Source organism: Cataglyphis hispanica, chromosome 11 (assembly GCF_021464435.1).
Source record: "Cataglyphis hispanica isolate Lineage 1 chromosome 11, ULB_Chis1_1.0, whole genome shotgun sequence".
Lineage (NCBI taxonomy): Eukaryota > Metazoa > Arthropoda > Insecta > Hymenoptera > Formicidae > Cataglyphis > Cataglyphis hispanica.
This window is the reverse complement of record NC_065964.1, coordinates 1,450,388-1,466,673: the sequence shown is the minus strand read 5'-3', so window position 1 is coordinate 1,466,673 and position 16,286 is coordinate 1,450,388. Positions and strand designations below refer to the sequence as shown.

The window sequence follows — 16,286 nt, the reverse complement described above, 5'->3', positions numbered from 1 at the left end:
TTAATGAATTTTACTTAAGGGATATTTGGATGCACAAGTAATAAAAAACTGTCAAAATTAAAAAAAAAAAATGTTTTCACATTTATACTGTTTGAAAAATAAAATAAATTTGGATTGTAAAAAGAATTAAAGTAATATCAAAAAATAATATTGTTTTTAATGTCTTCAAAATAATAAAAGAAAATAGTTATAATTAATATTTTCTTTAATTTATGACAAAAACTTTTGATTATGAATGCCCCCTGAAATCAAGAAATAAAAAAAGAGTAATTTACAGGAAGATTTTGGTATTATTACAAGTATTTTGTTATAATAAATATATGTTTAATAAATAACTTTCAAACGTAAGTGGATTTAATTAAAGTTTTGCAATGTTTAGTAGAATTTTGTTAATACATATTAAAATTTTTATTTTAATGGCAATGTTTTTATCTTGTCAAATTTGTCGATAAGTGATTTAATAAAAGATTTTCATAAGAATTAATATAAACTTCAAACTTAAATAATTGCTAAACTACAGAGAAAATTGTGCTCAGGTTTTGCACAGATACTTATTAAAAGAAATAGTAGAATAGTTTCCGAAATTTTCTTGTTTTTATCAATGTTTGACATATATGATACATACATCCTTAAATTAAATTTATAATTTAAATTATTTATATTTCATTTTACATATATACAAAATTTGCATAAATATATAAGTATTAAATTAGAAATTTCTGCTAAATAGAAGATATAAAAAAGGGTTTTAGAGAATAGAGATTTTATCAAAATGACAAAATTATTTAATTACATTATTTGGAATACAAATATTACGTATATTTTATTTTTGTAATTTTATCGATCTTATTTTATCCTTAATCATATTTTTTATATGATATATCCATATACAAGTATAATATTAATATAAATATTCACATAAATTATTTAAATTTACATAATTTACTTAAATGTCACTGAAAATTTTTGTAGAACATAAAAATATTGAATTACATTACAATAAGTATTATATTTTTTCAATATCTTAAGTAATATTCCATAAAATGTATTTTCAAAATGTGTGAGCTGTACATACATACATAATTTTCTCATACACGCACGCACGCACGCACGCAATATAAAACTTAAAAATTCATTAATTATATAATATGAATCGTTCTGTAGCACAATTTATGCAGAAATTTCAATTATTAATTGAGAAAAAGATAACAATAATATCAATTATTAATATCTTAGTTTACATATTGATAAAAAAAAAATTTCTAATTATACGTCTAAAGATTACAGGTATAAATAAATATTTAATTTTACTGTAAAGCATTGCTGCATTAATAAAATATTTTAAATTTATGTTTTTCCCTATTCTAAAGTTTCTATTTAAAAAAAATACATTTTAAAATAATTCTTTTAATAAGTCAATCACACATGTCAAAAACTAAAAATAAATTTTTAGTCATAAATATACTAAATAAGTTACATCATTTTGACTAGTTTTTGAATTAGAAATAAAATTAGAATTATTCCAGAAAATAATTTTCAGAAATTCGATTATAAAACAATTTTGTCTTAATATCATTGTAGCTTTAGGAGTTTTATATTTTTCCTTTACTTGAAACAAAAGTGATTATGTTATTTCTTTTTTAATTAATATTCTAAAAAACAAATTTTTCTTACACTATAGGTAGAGGTGTTTGTCCCGCATAGTTGGTGACATTTGCAATAGCACCGGCTTTTAATAATGTCTGCGCCACTACCGTGTGACCATTGTCCAGTGCATGAAACAAAGGCGTCCGTCCTGATCTCATATCTTTCACATCTATAGTCGCACCGCCTGATAAAAGTGCTTTCACCCCTTGCAAATTATCGCGCATGCTACAATAATGTAATGCCGCGAAGCCTTAAAAAATAAAAATGGATTCACATATTGCGTTAATGAGAATTTTAACTGATTGTTAGCGTAATATCGATTCAACAAATGCTTCTTGTATAGCATCATTATAATCTCACCTTCTGAATCTATTTGATCGAGTAATTTCGAATCCGAAACTTGATCGATAAGCATTGGCAATAAGGGTGATGCTCGTTTACTAGCTATAATCAATGCGGATTCGTGTATATATTTCGGTATCACCGGTTGTGCTCCAGCTTTCAATAGAAGTTTGACAATTTCGCTTCGTGCATCATATTTGATTGCCAATTCTAAACTCGTCTGCAAAATGCATCACAAAAGATTACATATAATATCTTTTATAAAAGATTAGGTAAAATTGTATTTAAAATATTAAATAAAATTAAATTAAACTTACCGTTCCATCCTCAGTCAATATATCGACACTTTCTTTACACTGCTCAAGTATCATTAATTGTCTCTGAACAAGATGGATGTTATTGCTTATAACAGCGTTATGTATATTTAACATGCCATTTTGATCATATCGTTTAACTAATTCAAAGTCTCTTTCCAAGTGCTCTATAAGATTCTTACATCTTATCTTTGTTGCTGACAAAGTTTCCTTCATTTTTGCAGTATCAGAATTTTCTTCAAAAATTTGTTTAATAAAACTATCTATATCGAAATCATTTTCTTGTTCACTTATAAGAGGAGCTTTGGATAGGAAATCATTAGAGTGTAAATCATTTGTTAACAATTGATTTTGATTAGAAGGCATATCATAAAGAGAAATTTGTTTTATTCTCTGAATGCTATCTAAGTCTTTGTTTATAAATATGAAAGATGTATCCAATAAGCCAAATATCATAGTCTGTACTTGTGTGTCGTGTACAGCTTTATGTTCCTCTAAACGTATTGGAACATGTCTCTCTATTCCAATTCCACAATCTGCTAGTGCTTTCAGCGCTAGCACACGCAACTTGTTATCCTTCACACTATTCATTGCTTTCTTAATAATATTCCATTGATCCGATAAGTCTGACTGAGTTGAATTTATGGGATAATCCTTGTTCTGCACATCTAATTGCACGATTGTATCAATAGTATTTGTGATTGGTTGCGATTCTTGAACGCATTGCACAGGATTGTTGACCACAACAGATGAAAAATTATTTCTAGGACCGTCCTTCAGAATAAGTTTACTTTGTATATTATCAGACTTTGTGTTGCACAAAACTTTGCCATGATGTACATTAATTATATTTTTTTCACATGCTGGTGATACAGCAGTATTATATTCCTGTGTTGAAATTGTATTCTGATTAAATAAAAAAGTTTCATTATTAGGTATAACTGTCATAATATTTTTTTGCATTGTTTTGTATGCTTGATTATTTAAGAAAACTACATCAGAATTAACTTGAAATAATTTATTTCTATTATTTATAACTTTTGGATTATTGACATTTTCTTTACCATTGCTATCTAAACTATTTTCAATTAAATTACTATTAATCTGATTATGTTGAGCAAAATTTACTGCATTTTTTAAAGATGTGACTATTTTTACATTTTCGCTGTTTTTTACACTAGTAATGCATTTTCCACTACTTACTTTGAAATACTCTTTAGATTTATGTACATTATTATCACTTGAGTTTACTGCAAGCTTTAAATTTGTTATAGGAAATATGGATTCAATAATTTCTTCATGTGGCGATACTCTTGCAGCTGAAGTAATTTCATTAATTTCTGTTGTAATTTTTGGGATTTTTATACAGCTATTTACATTGTTTATTCCATTACATACTATATGCTTTTGATTGTTGCTATCAATAGTTTGATACAAGGATTGTTTACAATTTGTCTCACTCAAAGAAACTGGTATTTCAACATTAATATCACTATTACATGCCTGTGCCTCCTTATTTCTGGTCTCAATATCTTCTTTCCCAATTATTTTATTTATCCGCAGAGTTGTAAATTCTTGCGACACATTATTTTTATTCACTTCTTCGTAATTACTCCTGCTGCAAGATTTAATTGAATTACTCTTTGATATTTTTGCTATGCCTTGTTTAAGTATCTGTGGAAATATCCTGCTGTGCAAGACTGGAGACAGAGAAGATTTCTTAACAGATCTGAGAGTGATCGTCTTCCCTTTCAATGGATTATCAGTCCGTAACTCGACATTGAACTCTCCCAAATCCTTTCCACTTGGAGATAAGATCCTTAATTTCTGCAGTTTAGACGGGATTTGAAACTTGACGCCAGATAATGATGTTATCGTATTCTCGGGCATCGTTAAGATTGACGGCGGGGATTCCACGGAATTCACGATACCCTGTTTCATCGCCTGTTTCAACGTGCTGGGGAACTGTTGCGGCAGCCGAAATTCTCGTACACATTCTATTAATTGCATCTTATTTTCGTTTCTTGTAACGCATCTCTTCTTCGCCGTGGGTTCTGTCAGATTGTCCATTTATAGATAGTGATTCAGTCAAATAACTGTCCATGAAGTTATTCGTGTCGCTTCGCGCCACACTCTTCACGATGAAAAAAATCCCCTTCTTATGTATGCGGGGTAATATAACCTGCAACTGACTAGTAATAAATAGTATGCTTGATATAATTTCTTACCGTATCACTTTGAAATAATTCGAAACATCAAACTTACCGACTTCAAGATGAATGATTTGGCGAGATTTACTCATGTACGCGAATGCAACATTAAGGTGAACAGAAATCACTCAAATTTCCGCGACACGAGGGGACATCCCTCGGATATCAACATGTTTCAATATTTCCCATAGTCATTGACCATATGGAAAAAAAGATAGCGAAGTGCGACTTATGCGCATTGTAACGTTCTGCCATTTTTAAAAACTATAATTTAGCTAGTAATTAACGGCATTTATTCTCGCAATATATCTGTTGTAATGTCCTGCCAATTTTAAAAATTATATTTTAACTAGTAATTAAGTACCGCTTTTATCCCTGCAAAATACCTATGGAATAATTATGTAATCCATTTGCTTTTATTTTAATTGTTAACTAATTTCATTAATCACTTATTATTTTAGTTCCATATGGTTATTTAGCCTAAAACCTGAATATATTTTAATCCTTTTAGTAATAATAATCGATGGCGCAAGGAATTGAGAATTCCTTAGATTATTTAGAACTAGCTAGTTGTACAGCAGTGACTTTTTAGAACTAACCTGCTGATTACTTTAAGAACGAACTTGCAAACGAGTTTCATACTCGATAATATCGATACTAATATCTAACTTTTAAGATTTTAATACTTAAACATACAGACAAATATATATAATAATTACTCACTCTTAAATTGAGGAATAAATGCGCCGTACTTTATGGAATCATAAAACGTATATAATAATAATTTGTTGACTATAATTTGTTGAATATTTATAATTATTTTATCCAAAACATCACATATAAAACTTTCAATACTATATCCAATACAATTATACTTTATAAATAATTAAAATCATATTAATTAAAACAGGTTATTATATAATGCGCGAATGCTTCCATAAAGAAATGATTTTAATAAAATTAATATGCTTTATTGTAGTATCGATCAAGCGACCATAAATATAAATTTAAGAGGCTTATATTCTATGGAATCATAAATTATATACATTGCATATAATACAAATAAGTTATCTAAAATATCTATATTTTTAAACTATAGAATGCCATAACTTTAATTAAATTGCCAACTTATTATCAGAACTGAAATAAATAGAACAAATGATTCCATAAATTAATAAGCATAAATATTAACCATATTATTAAAGATTTTATATTATAAAATATTAACTAAGCTTAAGAAGAGAATGCGCATAAGAGGCCTCATGTTAGTGAAACCTGATATTGCGAGCGATAAGTCGAACGGACATGCGACGGCTACGACCACGAGCGCCGAAACTCAATAGTCAGATAAACATATCGATCGACAATTCTCAGAAGAATTGTTGTTAAAAATCTTTCTTCTCAGAAGTCCTTCACTGAATCATTCTAAGAATCTTCCAGAGCGCGACGCGTGTGCTGCGCACGGCCCGAAGACCCTTTGTTTCGACAGTATATAAGCCAGCGATTTCGAACCTTCGCAGCAGTCAAATCGGGGCAGTCAATTCAGCATTACGTTCATTGCAGTCAATTCAGAGCTCTTCAAGCATTCGAATCATTTATTCTTAGCTAACATTATTCATTACTATTTCCTTACTATTTCGTACAAGTATTTGCTCCGTATTATTCTTTCATTGTTCGCGTACTATTCACTATTCCATTTCGATTAATATAATTGTCGATTCAGTGTTAAGTTGTGTAAAATTAAAGAAATAATAAAGAACTTTGTGCATACATCTGTGTACTTTTATCCGGCCTACTTCATCCACGACCGAGGTCTTAAAGGACGAGAGAAGGGCTTAACAAGGTACGACCAGAACTTGAACAGAAGGAAAGATTTTTCTGCCACATCACGGTAAGTACTTACAATTACTATAAATCCCATCTTTCCATAAATATTAGAAACTTTATTTGAATTAACTGACAACCCCTAATATCAATTAATTATCTTTTCATCCTCTAAATAATAAGAAATCCTCTGTCAAGCATTAGCATGTGGCTGACAGTTTCCAGTCAGTCAACTTTAATCTATTATCCTACTATTATTTAAAACACACCCTAATATCAATACTAAGTAAGATTTATAAATTCCATGCAAAATATATATACTACTGTTGTCATTTGAACCTGACTTAATCTTGCAACACTTTGCTCTTTTTCCCGAAAATCCATCGTTGCCGAGCGCTTATGGTGCCCCTGGCGACTCCCTCCTTTCTTCCTAAATTCCGAATATAATCCTTAAACCTCGTTGCCGAGCGCTTATGGTGCCCCTGGCAACTTCCTTTTTCCTAAATTTTAACCTCGTTGCCGAGCGCTTATGGTGTCCCTGGCGACTCCCTTTTTCCTAAATTTTGACCTCGTTGCCGAGCGCTTATGGTGCCCCTGGCGACTTCCTCCTTTCTTCTTGAATTCTTTATATAACCCTTAAACCTAGTTGCCGAGCGCTGATCGAGGTGCCCTGGCGGCGTTTCCTATCAATTTAAAAATCTCCCACAAGAAATGACAACAGGAGATTAAATTATAATCAAATTTATTATCTAATTTTCTGAACACAACCCAACCCTTGAACCTAGTTGCCGAGCGCTAATTACGGTGCCCTGGCGACATTCGACCTCTTTTCTAAACCTTCCCTTTCTATCAGAAATTTAGAGTCATAATATAATCAAGTATTGATATTAAATAAAAGACCTTATCCTTTAGACAATTCTCATAATAAATTAATTCGATCTAACTAACTCTCTATTATTTAGTGTCCACAATTTGTTAACTATCCTTAATTTCTATCATAATGTTCCTTTTCAAATCTTAATTCTCTAACTCTTACGGTTTCTAATTAATATATATATATCTTAAGTAACAAGCCCCTTGCATATGGTGAACCCGCAATACAAGCGGACTTGCCGCTAAAACGCAACCATAATCGATATCTTTCTTTTATTATAATATTAAAGGTCTATTCTTTAAATCTGATTAACCTTCGAATTACGTATACCTAGTTGCGTCCATATCCCTAAAATACCTAGTGAAACTTCCTAGTAACAAATAGTTCCGCGCCGACATCATTCCCCTAGATCCACTAGATTAGTCCTAGCTCTCGGCGTCCCTGGGGTATAGCCGGTGGAAGCAGGTTGCCCTATTAAAGTAGAGAGCAATCTTTTTCTCACTAACTGAGGTATAGAGAGAGAAAGAGCGTCGCTGAGACGTAACACATTTACCTAGTTGCGTCCATATCCCTAAAATACCTAGTGAAAACTTCCTATTACCAACTAGTTCCGCGCTACATCATTCCCCTAGATCCACTAGATTAGTCCTAGCTCTCGGCGTATAGCCCCTGGGGTATAGCCGGTGAAAACAGGTTGCCCTATAAAAGTAGAGAGCAAGCTTTTTCTCACTAACTGAGGTATGGAGAGAGAAAGAGCGTCGCTGAGACGTAACAAGAATGATCTCTCACCACAATGCCACGTTATGATACCATGGCGCATGAGAACGCATGAACTGCCTCATCTCCCGAAATGGTGTAGTCCATGCGTGGTCCATGCGCGAGAGTTATTTAGGCGGGAAAGAGACTTACTACAAATTATAAGAATTTGTTATTCCAAAATTTGTAACAAATGATCTTGAAGAAGCTACAAATGTATGTTAATAATGAAATGTGGATATTCAACGTCTGTGATACTGAAAAGATTTTGTCATTATTATCTTATCCATCAATATCAACTTAGTTGCAAATATTAATGGAAGATATCACATCAACCGATATCTCGGAGTAGATTGTATATCTTAAAACAAAATGAAAATTGGAGTAATGAACAGATTTTCTAGATTTTAACAAATGAAATCATAGATGCTCCAATGAATTTCCTCACTTTTGTAATTTTCACATTGTTTTAAAATATTATGTAATCAATCTGCTCATTTACTATCTATTTACAGACAGTCCAAGCGCGCATGAATTTGTTCTGTTTCTCTATGCACAGTAAGTGTGATAAGCAAAAGGGAACAAGCCAATGCGCGCATGCAATGCATTGCGTTTTATGCGATTCATGCGTGAACGCACTATATATTTCTGATAGAAAGAGAAGGTTTAGAAAAGACGTCGAATGTCGCCAAGGGCACCATAATAAGCGCTCGGCAACGATGGAATTTTAGAGAGGACGGGTAATGTCGCCAGGGCACCGTAACTAGGTTCAAAGATTGGGTTGTGTTCAGAAAATTAGATAATAAATTTTGATTTCAATTTAATCTCCTGTTGTCATTTCTTGTGAGAAGTTTTTAAATCGATAGGAAGTGCCGCCAGGGCACCTTGATCAGCGCTCGGCAACTAGGTTTAAGGGTTATATCAAGAATTTAGAAGGAAAGGGAGAGTCGCCAGGGGCACCATGAGCGCTCGGCAACGATGGATTTTCGTGAAAAAGAACAAAATGTTGCAAGATTAAGTCAGGTTTAAATGACAACAATAGTGTATATTTTGCATGGAATTTATAAATCTTACTTAGTATTGATATTATGGGGGGTAGGGGGTTTAAATAATAGTAGGATAATAGATTAAAGTTGACTGACTGGAAACTGTCAGCCACTTGCTAATGCTTGACAGGGGATTTCTTATTATTTAGAGGATGAAAAGGTAATTAAATGATATTAAGGGTTGTCAGTCAATTGAAATAAAGTTCCTAATATTTATGGAAAGACGGGGGTTTATAGTAATTGTAAATACTTACCGTGATGTGGCAGAAAAATCCTTCCTTTTGCTTAAGTCCTGGTCGTACTCTGTTAGGCTCTTCTCTTGTCCTTTAAGACATCGGTCGTGGATGAGGTAGACCGGATAAAAGTACACAGACGTATGCACAAAGTCTTTTATTATTTCCTTAATTTTTACACTATTTAAACATTGAATCGACAGCAATTAATGTGTTAATCGAAATTGTATAGCGAATAGTATAACGAATACGCGAACAATGACTAGATGCAGAGCGGATGAATGAGTCGAAAATGAGCTCGGGAGTGAATGAGTTTAATAATGAACGAATAATACAGAGCAAATACTTGAACAATAATGTACGAAATAGTAATGAAATAATGATGAACCGAAGTGAAATAGTAATGAAGCGCGACTACTAAATGCTCTTGAAATAATGTTTATGAAATATTGCGCTATAATGCTGACTATCGATCCTGACTATGACTGCCCGTAAAATAATGCTTATGAAGTACTACGGTATAATGCTTCTGAGATTCAAAATCGCTGGCTTATATACTATCGAAACGAAGGGCTTTCGGGCCGTGTGCAGATCACGCGTTGCGCTTTGAAATGTTCTTAGGATGATTCACAGTGGAGAATTTCCGAGAAGAAAGATTTTTAGCAACAATTCTTCTAAGAATTGTCGATCAATATGCTTATCTGCCATTTAAGTTTCGGCGCTCGCGGTCGTAGCGGTCCCGAATCCGTTCAACTTATCGCTCGCAATATCAGGTGTCACCGATGTGAAGCTTTTGCTCATTCTTTTCAGCTTAATTAATATTTTATAATATAAAATATTTAATAATATAGTTAATATTTATGCTTATTAATTTATGGAATCATTTGTTCTATCTATTTCAGTTCTGGTAATAAGTTGGAAATTATAAAGTTATAGCATTTTATAATTTAGAAAATAGTTATTTTAGATAACTATTATATGTAATGTATATAATTTATGATTCCATAGAATAAGCCTCTTAAATTTATATTTATGGTCGCTTGATTAATATTACAATAAAGCATATTAATTTTATAAAGATCATTTCTTTATGGAAGCATTATATAATAATCTGTTTTAATTATTATAATTTTAATTATTTATAACGTTAAATTTTATTAGATATAGTATTAAAAGTTTTGTATGTGATGTTTTGGATAAATATATATAACATAAAAGAATTATAAATATTTTTAACAAGTTATTATTATATACGTTTTATGATTCCATAAAGTGCGATGCATTTATTCCTTAATTTAAGAGTGATTAATTATTATGTATTTGTCTGTATGATTAAATATTGAAATCTTGAAAGTTAGATGATAGTATCGATATTATCGAATGCGAAGCTCGCAAGTCCGTTTTTAAAGTAATCAGCAGGTTAGTTCTACAAAGTCACTGCTATACAGCTAGCTTGTTCTAAATAATGCTTCCTGATTTGTCGATCTGAGGAATTCTCAATTCCTTGCGCCATCGATTATTATTACTAAAAGAATTAAAATATATATATTTTTAAATTAAATAACCATATGGAACTAGAACGATAAGCGATTAATGAAATTAATTAACAACTAGAATAAAAGCAAATAGATTAAATAATTGTTCTATTTAATAGATATTTTGCAAGGTAAAAGCGATACTTAATTACTAGCTAAAATATAATTTTCAGAATTGGCAGGAAGTTACACCAGAAAGAAGCCTGAGAGCGGTCATCCCAGCGTTCTTCGTACGATAGCTCTCGGTCTCGTACAGCAGCGTCTCTGCGTCCATTTTACGGCCGCTTGGAACTACATGGTCACGTCCATTTTCAGGCAGGATAAAACAGCCGAATGGTTCATTTCTGTACTACGTCCACTTTTCAATTTTGGTTCATATCTGTGCTACATCCACTTTTAGATATTGTTGATATTGATAGTACACTGATCGCTAGACAAAGAGAGATGATTGCGTCGTCTTCGTCTCTCTTTTATATGTGTGTAGCGTCCATGAAGGCACAAGACCGACATGTTGAGTACACGGATGCGATTGTTGGAAGTTAGGATGAGATAAGGCCATTGCAAGTGAAAAAATTTTAGTCGTAATCATAAGACCATAAGCAAATCGACCAATCACAATCAAGCATTCTAACAACATAATTAGAATATTTAACTGTGATTGGTTGATTTGCTTACGATTTTACAATTATGTCTAGAATTTTTTCACGTGCAATGACCTATAATATATAATAGACAAGGAGCGACAATCACATGCTATTCTTGTTTCTCTAGCGTATCGTTTTACGGCCTAAATACGGGTTGAAAATGCTTTTTAGCCTCATAGTAGAAGGCAGTTATGCAACAAGACTAATAAGCACCCACTTTTTACAAATTTTATACTTGCGTATATACATATGTGAATATATATGTTCAAATTATAATTAAAATTATACAATGCAATTAAATATATTGTAGGATTAACAATATTAGTAGTCAAATAATAGGTAACAGAATGAACAAATACAAAATATGTAAGACACGGGTGCTTGTTAAACTTGATGCTTTGTGACTGTGCACGAATGTGATGTGGACGCGCGAGCGAGCGTGCCGCGGAAAGTTAAGCGCACAGTGAGACGGACAACGGACAGACACACCCGCGAGTATCGCAACGCGATTAAGGCTAGAACGATGCACACTATGTATGTACACTAGTCACACGATAGATTACGCGTGTCACACAATTGTAATCGTAATTCGCACGCGGCGGATGAACAGCGATAAATCGTCTGTCTCGGAATAACTCCGATAGTCACACAACGGCACTGAAATATATGAATATTTCTCCACGAAACCGAATTTTTGTTATCACTAGGATAGCTTGCACACGTCGATTGTTCTTAGCGGACTGCCCGGATTGCGGCCGCCGGCTCACTTTTATAAAATTGCCGCCTTCTCGAAGGATCTAGAAGGCTCCTGAAATTTGCTCATTTCCGCCGACCGTTTTTATACGACTTGTTTGTCACAATTTTATCTTGGATCCTTTGAGAAGAGCGACGGTGTTTATTGATGCCGCGCGTTTTCGCTCGGTCGCAAAAATGCCGCCTCGCATCGCGCGCGCGGCGACGACGCGGCAACTATATGCTGAGTTCGAGATTGCGGATCGCTGCAATCTCAAACAGTGACTATCATTGATACTTTGTGTATTATATTAATAGGATAGAGAATATCACAAAAATTATTTGATTTTTATTTTTGTATAAACTTTATTCTGAAAATATAACAAATTTTAAAAATAATTATATTTTTCAAATGCATATAAGTACATGATAAATTTAAGTAAAAAAAATTTTCGCCAAACTCGGGAGATTCGAACTCTGATCTACGGTGTGAGAAACCGAACGCTACTCTGCTCATTTAGCTATGTATTCTTGGAAAATATCAATTTAATCATTACTTATGTTACATACTTATATTCTTCTTACGTTTATAATACCTTTATTTCAAAGATAATAAAAAGGCAGAAAATAATTTTTAATATATTGTATATATGTTATACAGTACGTAAAAGAAAAAATATATTTTAATGTACGTAACATTTTATAAAAATAATAAAAATATTATATAAAAATAAATTATTTTATTGTAGAAAAATTATCTTATAAAAATTATTTTTTTCTAAAATTGTTTTATCGAGATTTACTTTGATAATACATTTATATGCCGTACGTTTTAGTAATCCATAATAATTAATGTATCTGCATGTATTTACACGATATGAAGAATTGAAAAAAGATAATATAATTATTAGTTTATAAAATTGCGATTACAATTGTTAAACAATAATGTCAAACGAGAATTGACGATCGTGCTATTTCTCTATCCTGTTGATTTGATATACAAATAAAGTATCGATGATAGTCACAAAGCAACAAATTAGCAAGTCTAATAAGCACTCGTGTTTATGTATTTTGTACTTGTTCATTTTGTTACCTATTATTCGATTACTATTATTGATCATTAAACAATATTTAATTATAATTTGAACATATATATTCACATATGTATATACGCAAGTATAAAATTTGCAAAAAGTGGGTGCTTATTAGTCTTATTGCATAACTGCTTTCTACCATCAAAGGCCAAAAAGCATTTTCAGCCCGTATTTCTGTCATAAAGCAAAACGCTAGAGAAACAAGGACAGCATGCGATTATCGCTCCTTGTCTATTATATATTATCTCATTCCAACTTCCAATCGCATCTGTGTGTTCAACATGTCTTGTGCCTTCATGGACGCTACACACATATGCGATGAAAAAGAGACGAAGACGACGCAATCATCTCTCTTTGTCTAGCGATCAGTGTATTATTAGAATCGACAATATCGAAAAGTGAATGTAGCACAGACATGAACTAAAATTGAAAAGTGGACGTAGTACAAAAATGAACCATTCGACTGTTTTATCCTGCCTGGAAATGGATGTGGCCATGTAATTCCGGCCGTAAAATGGACGTAGAGGCGCTGCTGCGTGAACCGAGTACTATCGTATGAAAAACGCCGGGATGGCCGCTTTTCTCTGCTTTAACATATTCGATAATATCCTTTGACCACCTTCTTATACTTTGCAGACAAATTTAATATTTCTTATTTTTTATTGTTGCAATCGTTTGGAAATTGTTTGAGCAAATTTAGGAATAAATTCTCATAGTTTAGGAAATAATAATTTATTTATAATAAATGAAAATTAATTGAGCGTATAGTTAGCAGACATAATTTAAAAAAAAAAAATTTTTATTTTAATCAACGTGAAATCATTTGTAAACACGTGTATAATGTTTCTAACGTTTAAGAAATAATAGTTTATATTATAATAATTAATTTTCTATCAAATAATAATCCAGAACCGAATACATAAGAATCAAATATGCTATTATAAATGGATGGAATCCAATATAGTCCACATTGCTAATTGACTAGTTGTTATATTAGGACTCTGATTGGTCAATTGTACTAGATTGATCCATTTTCTTAATGCATATGGACTAATTAATTTTTCTTGCATATTTATCTGCGCTTATTTTGTCTGAATATACCTTTATAGTAACGATCAAAAATTTTTCATGCAACAGGCGTGGTTTACAATATAGTTGTAATTTATAAGAAATTGAGCAATCTCAGATTATGTTTACACGTCACCCCTAATCGGGTTTAATAATTTAGTAGTTTCTAAAACCAATCACAGTCATTCCATTCTTCAGAGGAATAGCTATGGTTGGCCAGTTTTACAACAACGGACATTATTAAATTTAATTAAGAGTCAATTTCATCACCTTCAATTAAGTTAACCGATGTTTAAAATCAGCAGGGTGGCAATAGAGTTGAATGAAAATCAAGCATTCTTATCATTTCATTTGTCACCCTGCCGTTCGGTTAATCTTTAGTTAATCTAACCGAAGATGACAAAATTGGCCCTAAAGGCCATTGTTAAAAAATTTTAGTCGTAATCATAATGGCGTAAGAAAATTGACCAATCACAATCAAACATTCTAAACATAATAAGAATATTTGAACTGTGATTGATTGATTTACTTACGGCTTTACAATTATGACTAAAATTTTAACGTGCAATAGCCTTAAGGGTGACGTATAAACATAGTCACTATAGTATTCTTTCGCCTCAACGCTAGCCGTGCTAATGTCAAGAAAAAAATTAGATTTTCTCAACTTCAGCGACAAGCGTCAAGCCGTACTATTGGCCAGTATTGATGCTATAAATTGACTCTTTTCATGGATTTTTCACAATATAGCATCAATTTTAATGATATGACTATTTTGACGCTAAAAATAAGCGTCGAAAGCGTGAAAAGACATCTTAAGAAAATAGATCAATCTAGTACGATTGACCAATCAGAGTCCAATCCAGAGTGCAACAATTGACCAATTAGCAATGTGAACTATCGGATCCCATCCATTTAGTTTTGCATATTTGACCTTATGTATCCAGTTCTGAATTATTAGCTGATAGAAAATTAATTATTATAAAATAAAAACTATTATTTTTTTCTAAACGTTACAGACGATGTTTTCCAAATGATTTCACGTTGATTAAAATAAAAAAAGAATTTTTTAAATGTTTTTTTATGTCTGCTAACTATACGCTCAATTAATTTTTATTTATTATAAACAAATTATTATTTCCTAAACTATGAAAATATATTCCTAAATTTGCCCAAATGATTCCTAAACGATTGCAATAACAAAAAATAAAAAATACCAAATTTGTCTGCTAAGTATACGGAGATCTTTTGACTATATACTTATGGACTGCTAATGACTAGCCATTGTGCAATTCAAGATCTCAGCGCCGCCAGAATTCAAATGGCCAAGCCAAGAACTAATAATCACAAGTATGAATTAAGAGTCGGCAGAAAATCTCGCGGATAGCCGTGAATTACGGATTCTGCTTTTTTCGTTTTACGGTCAAAATACAAAGAAAATTGCATTATAGCAACAATATTCGTAATCAGTAGGATCGTAAGATTGACGCTAAAGCGCCATTTTTTGGAAAAAAGAATTAAAATAATATTTCATAAGTTGACAAATAAGGTACAGTTCATGGCAGGTTAGATACAGTTGGCTAAGAGTTGGATTTTATTTATTATACAGTTTTTGAAAGCCAAAATGCAAAATCCGGCTCTTTAGCGCCAATTTAGGCTTTGTAAAGAATTTACCAAAAAAAATTAGAAGAAGAAATATGAATTCTTCGAGACAAAATACGAAAAAAACGGATATCACTAGAACTATTTGGAAGGAACAGTGGGGAAATTTTTTTAGTAGTACACTGATCACTTGACAAAGAGAGATGATCGTGCCGTCTTTGTCTCTCTGTTACACCTTGTATATGTGAAGTATCTGTGTGATATACACCTGCATAAAGCGGGGAGCACACACTTTTGCATAAGTGCATAACTATAAGCATAAGGAAATTGATTGGTTCATTTCCTTATGCATATATTTGTGGACCAAT

At 31.9% G+C, this 16,286-nt stretch overlaps 1 protein-coding gene across 5 annotated transcripts; it reads right to left on the bottom strand.

Annotated features, from left to right (window-relative positions):
- Nucleotides 1-767: 767 nt before the first annotated feature.
- Nucleotides 768-5,043, bottom strand: LOC126852981 (metacaspase-2-like). 5 transcript variants are annotated; one of them, XM_050598329.1, is made up of 5 exons: nucleotides 4,569-5,043; nucleotides 3,507-4,495; nucleotides 2,307-3,209; nucleotides 2,008-2,209; nucleotides 769-1,897 (listed from the first exon to the last, which is right to left on the bottom strand). In XM_050598329.1, the coding sequence occupies exons 2-5, from the start codon at nucleotides 4,371-4,373 to the stop codon at nucleotides 1,671-1,673; spliced, it is 2,199 nt and encodes a 732-aa protein (XP_050454286.1). In that variant the 5' UTR covers nucleotides 4,374-4,495; nucleotides 4,569-5,043; the 3' UTR covers nucleotides 769-1,670. The 5 variants fall into 5 exon arrangements, with proteins under 5 accessions (XP_050454283.1, XP_050454284.1, XP_050454285.1 ...); XM_050598330.1 differs by having other exon boundaries at nucleotides 2,307-3,191; XM_050598326.1 differs by having other exon boundaries at nucleotides 768-1,897; nucleotides 2,307-4,495.
- Nucleotides 5,044-16,286: the final 11,243 nt, after the last annotated feature.

Coding starts and splice junctions, on each gene's coding strand:
- LOC126852981 (XM_050598326.1), bottom strand. CDS start 4,373: ATGGACAATCTGACAGAACCCACGGCGAAGAAGAGATGCGTTACAAGA. Junction 2,210..2,306: donor TATTGACTGAGGATGGAACG/GTAAGTTTAATT, acceptor TGCATTTTGCAG/ACGAGTTTAGAATTGGCAAT. Junction 1,898..2,007: donor CGATCAAATAGATTCAGAAG/GTGAGATTATAA, acceptor TTATTTTTTAAG/GCTTCGCGGCATTACATTAT.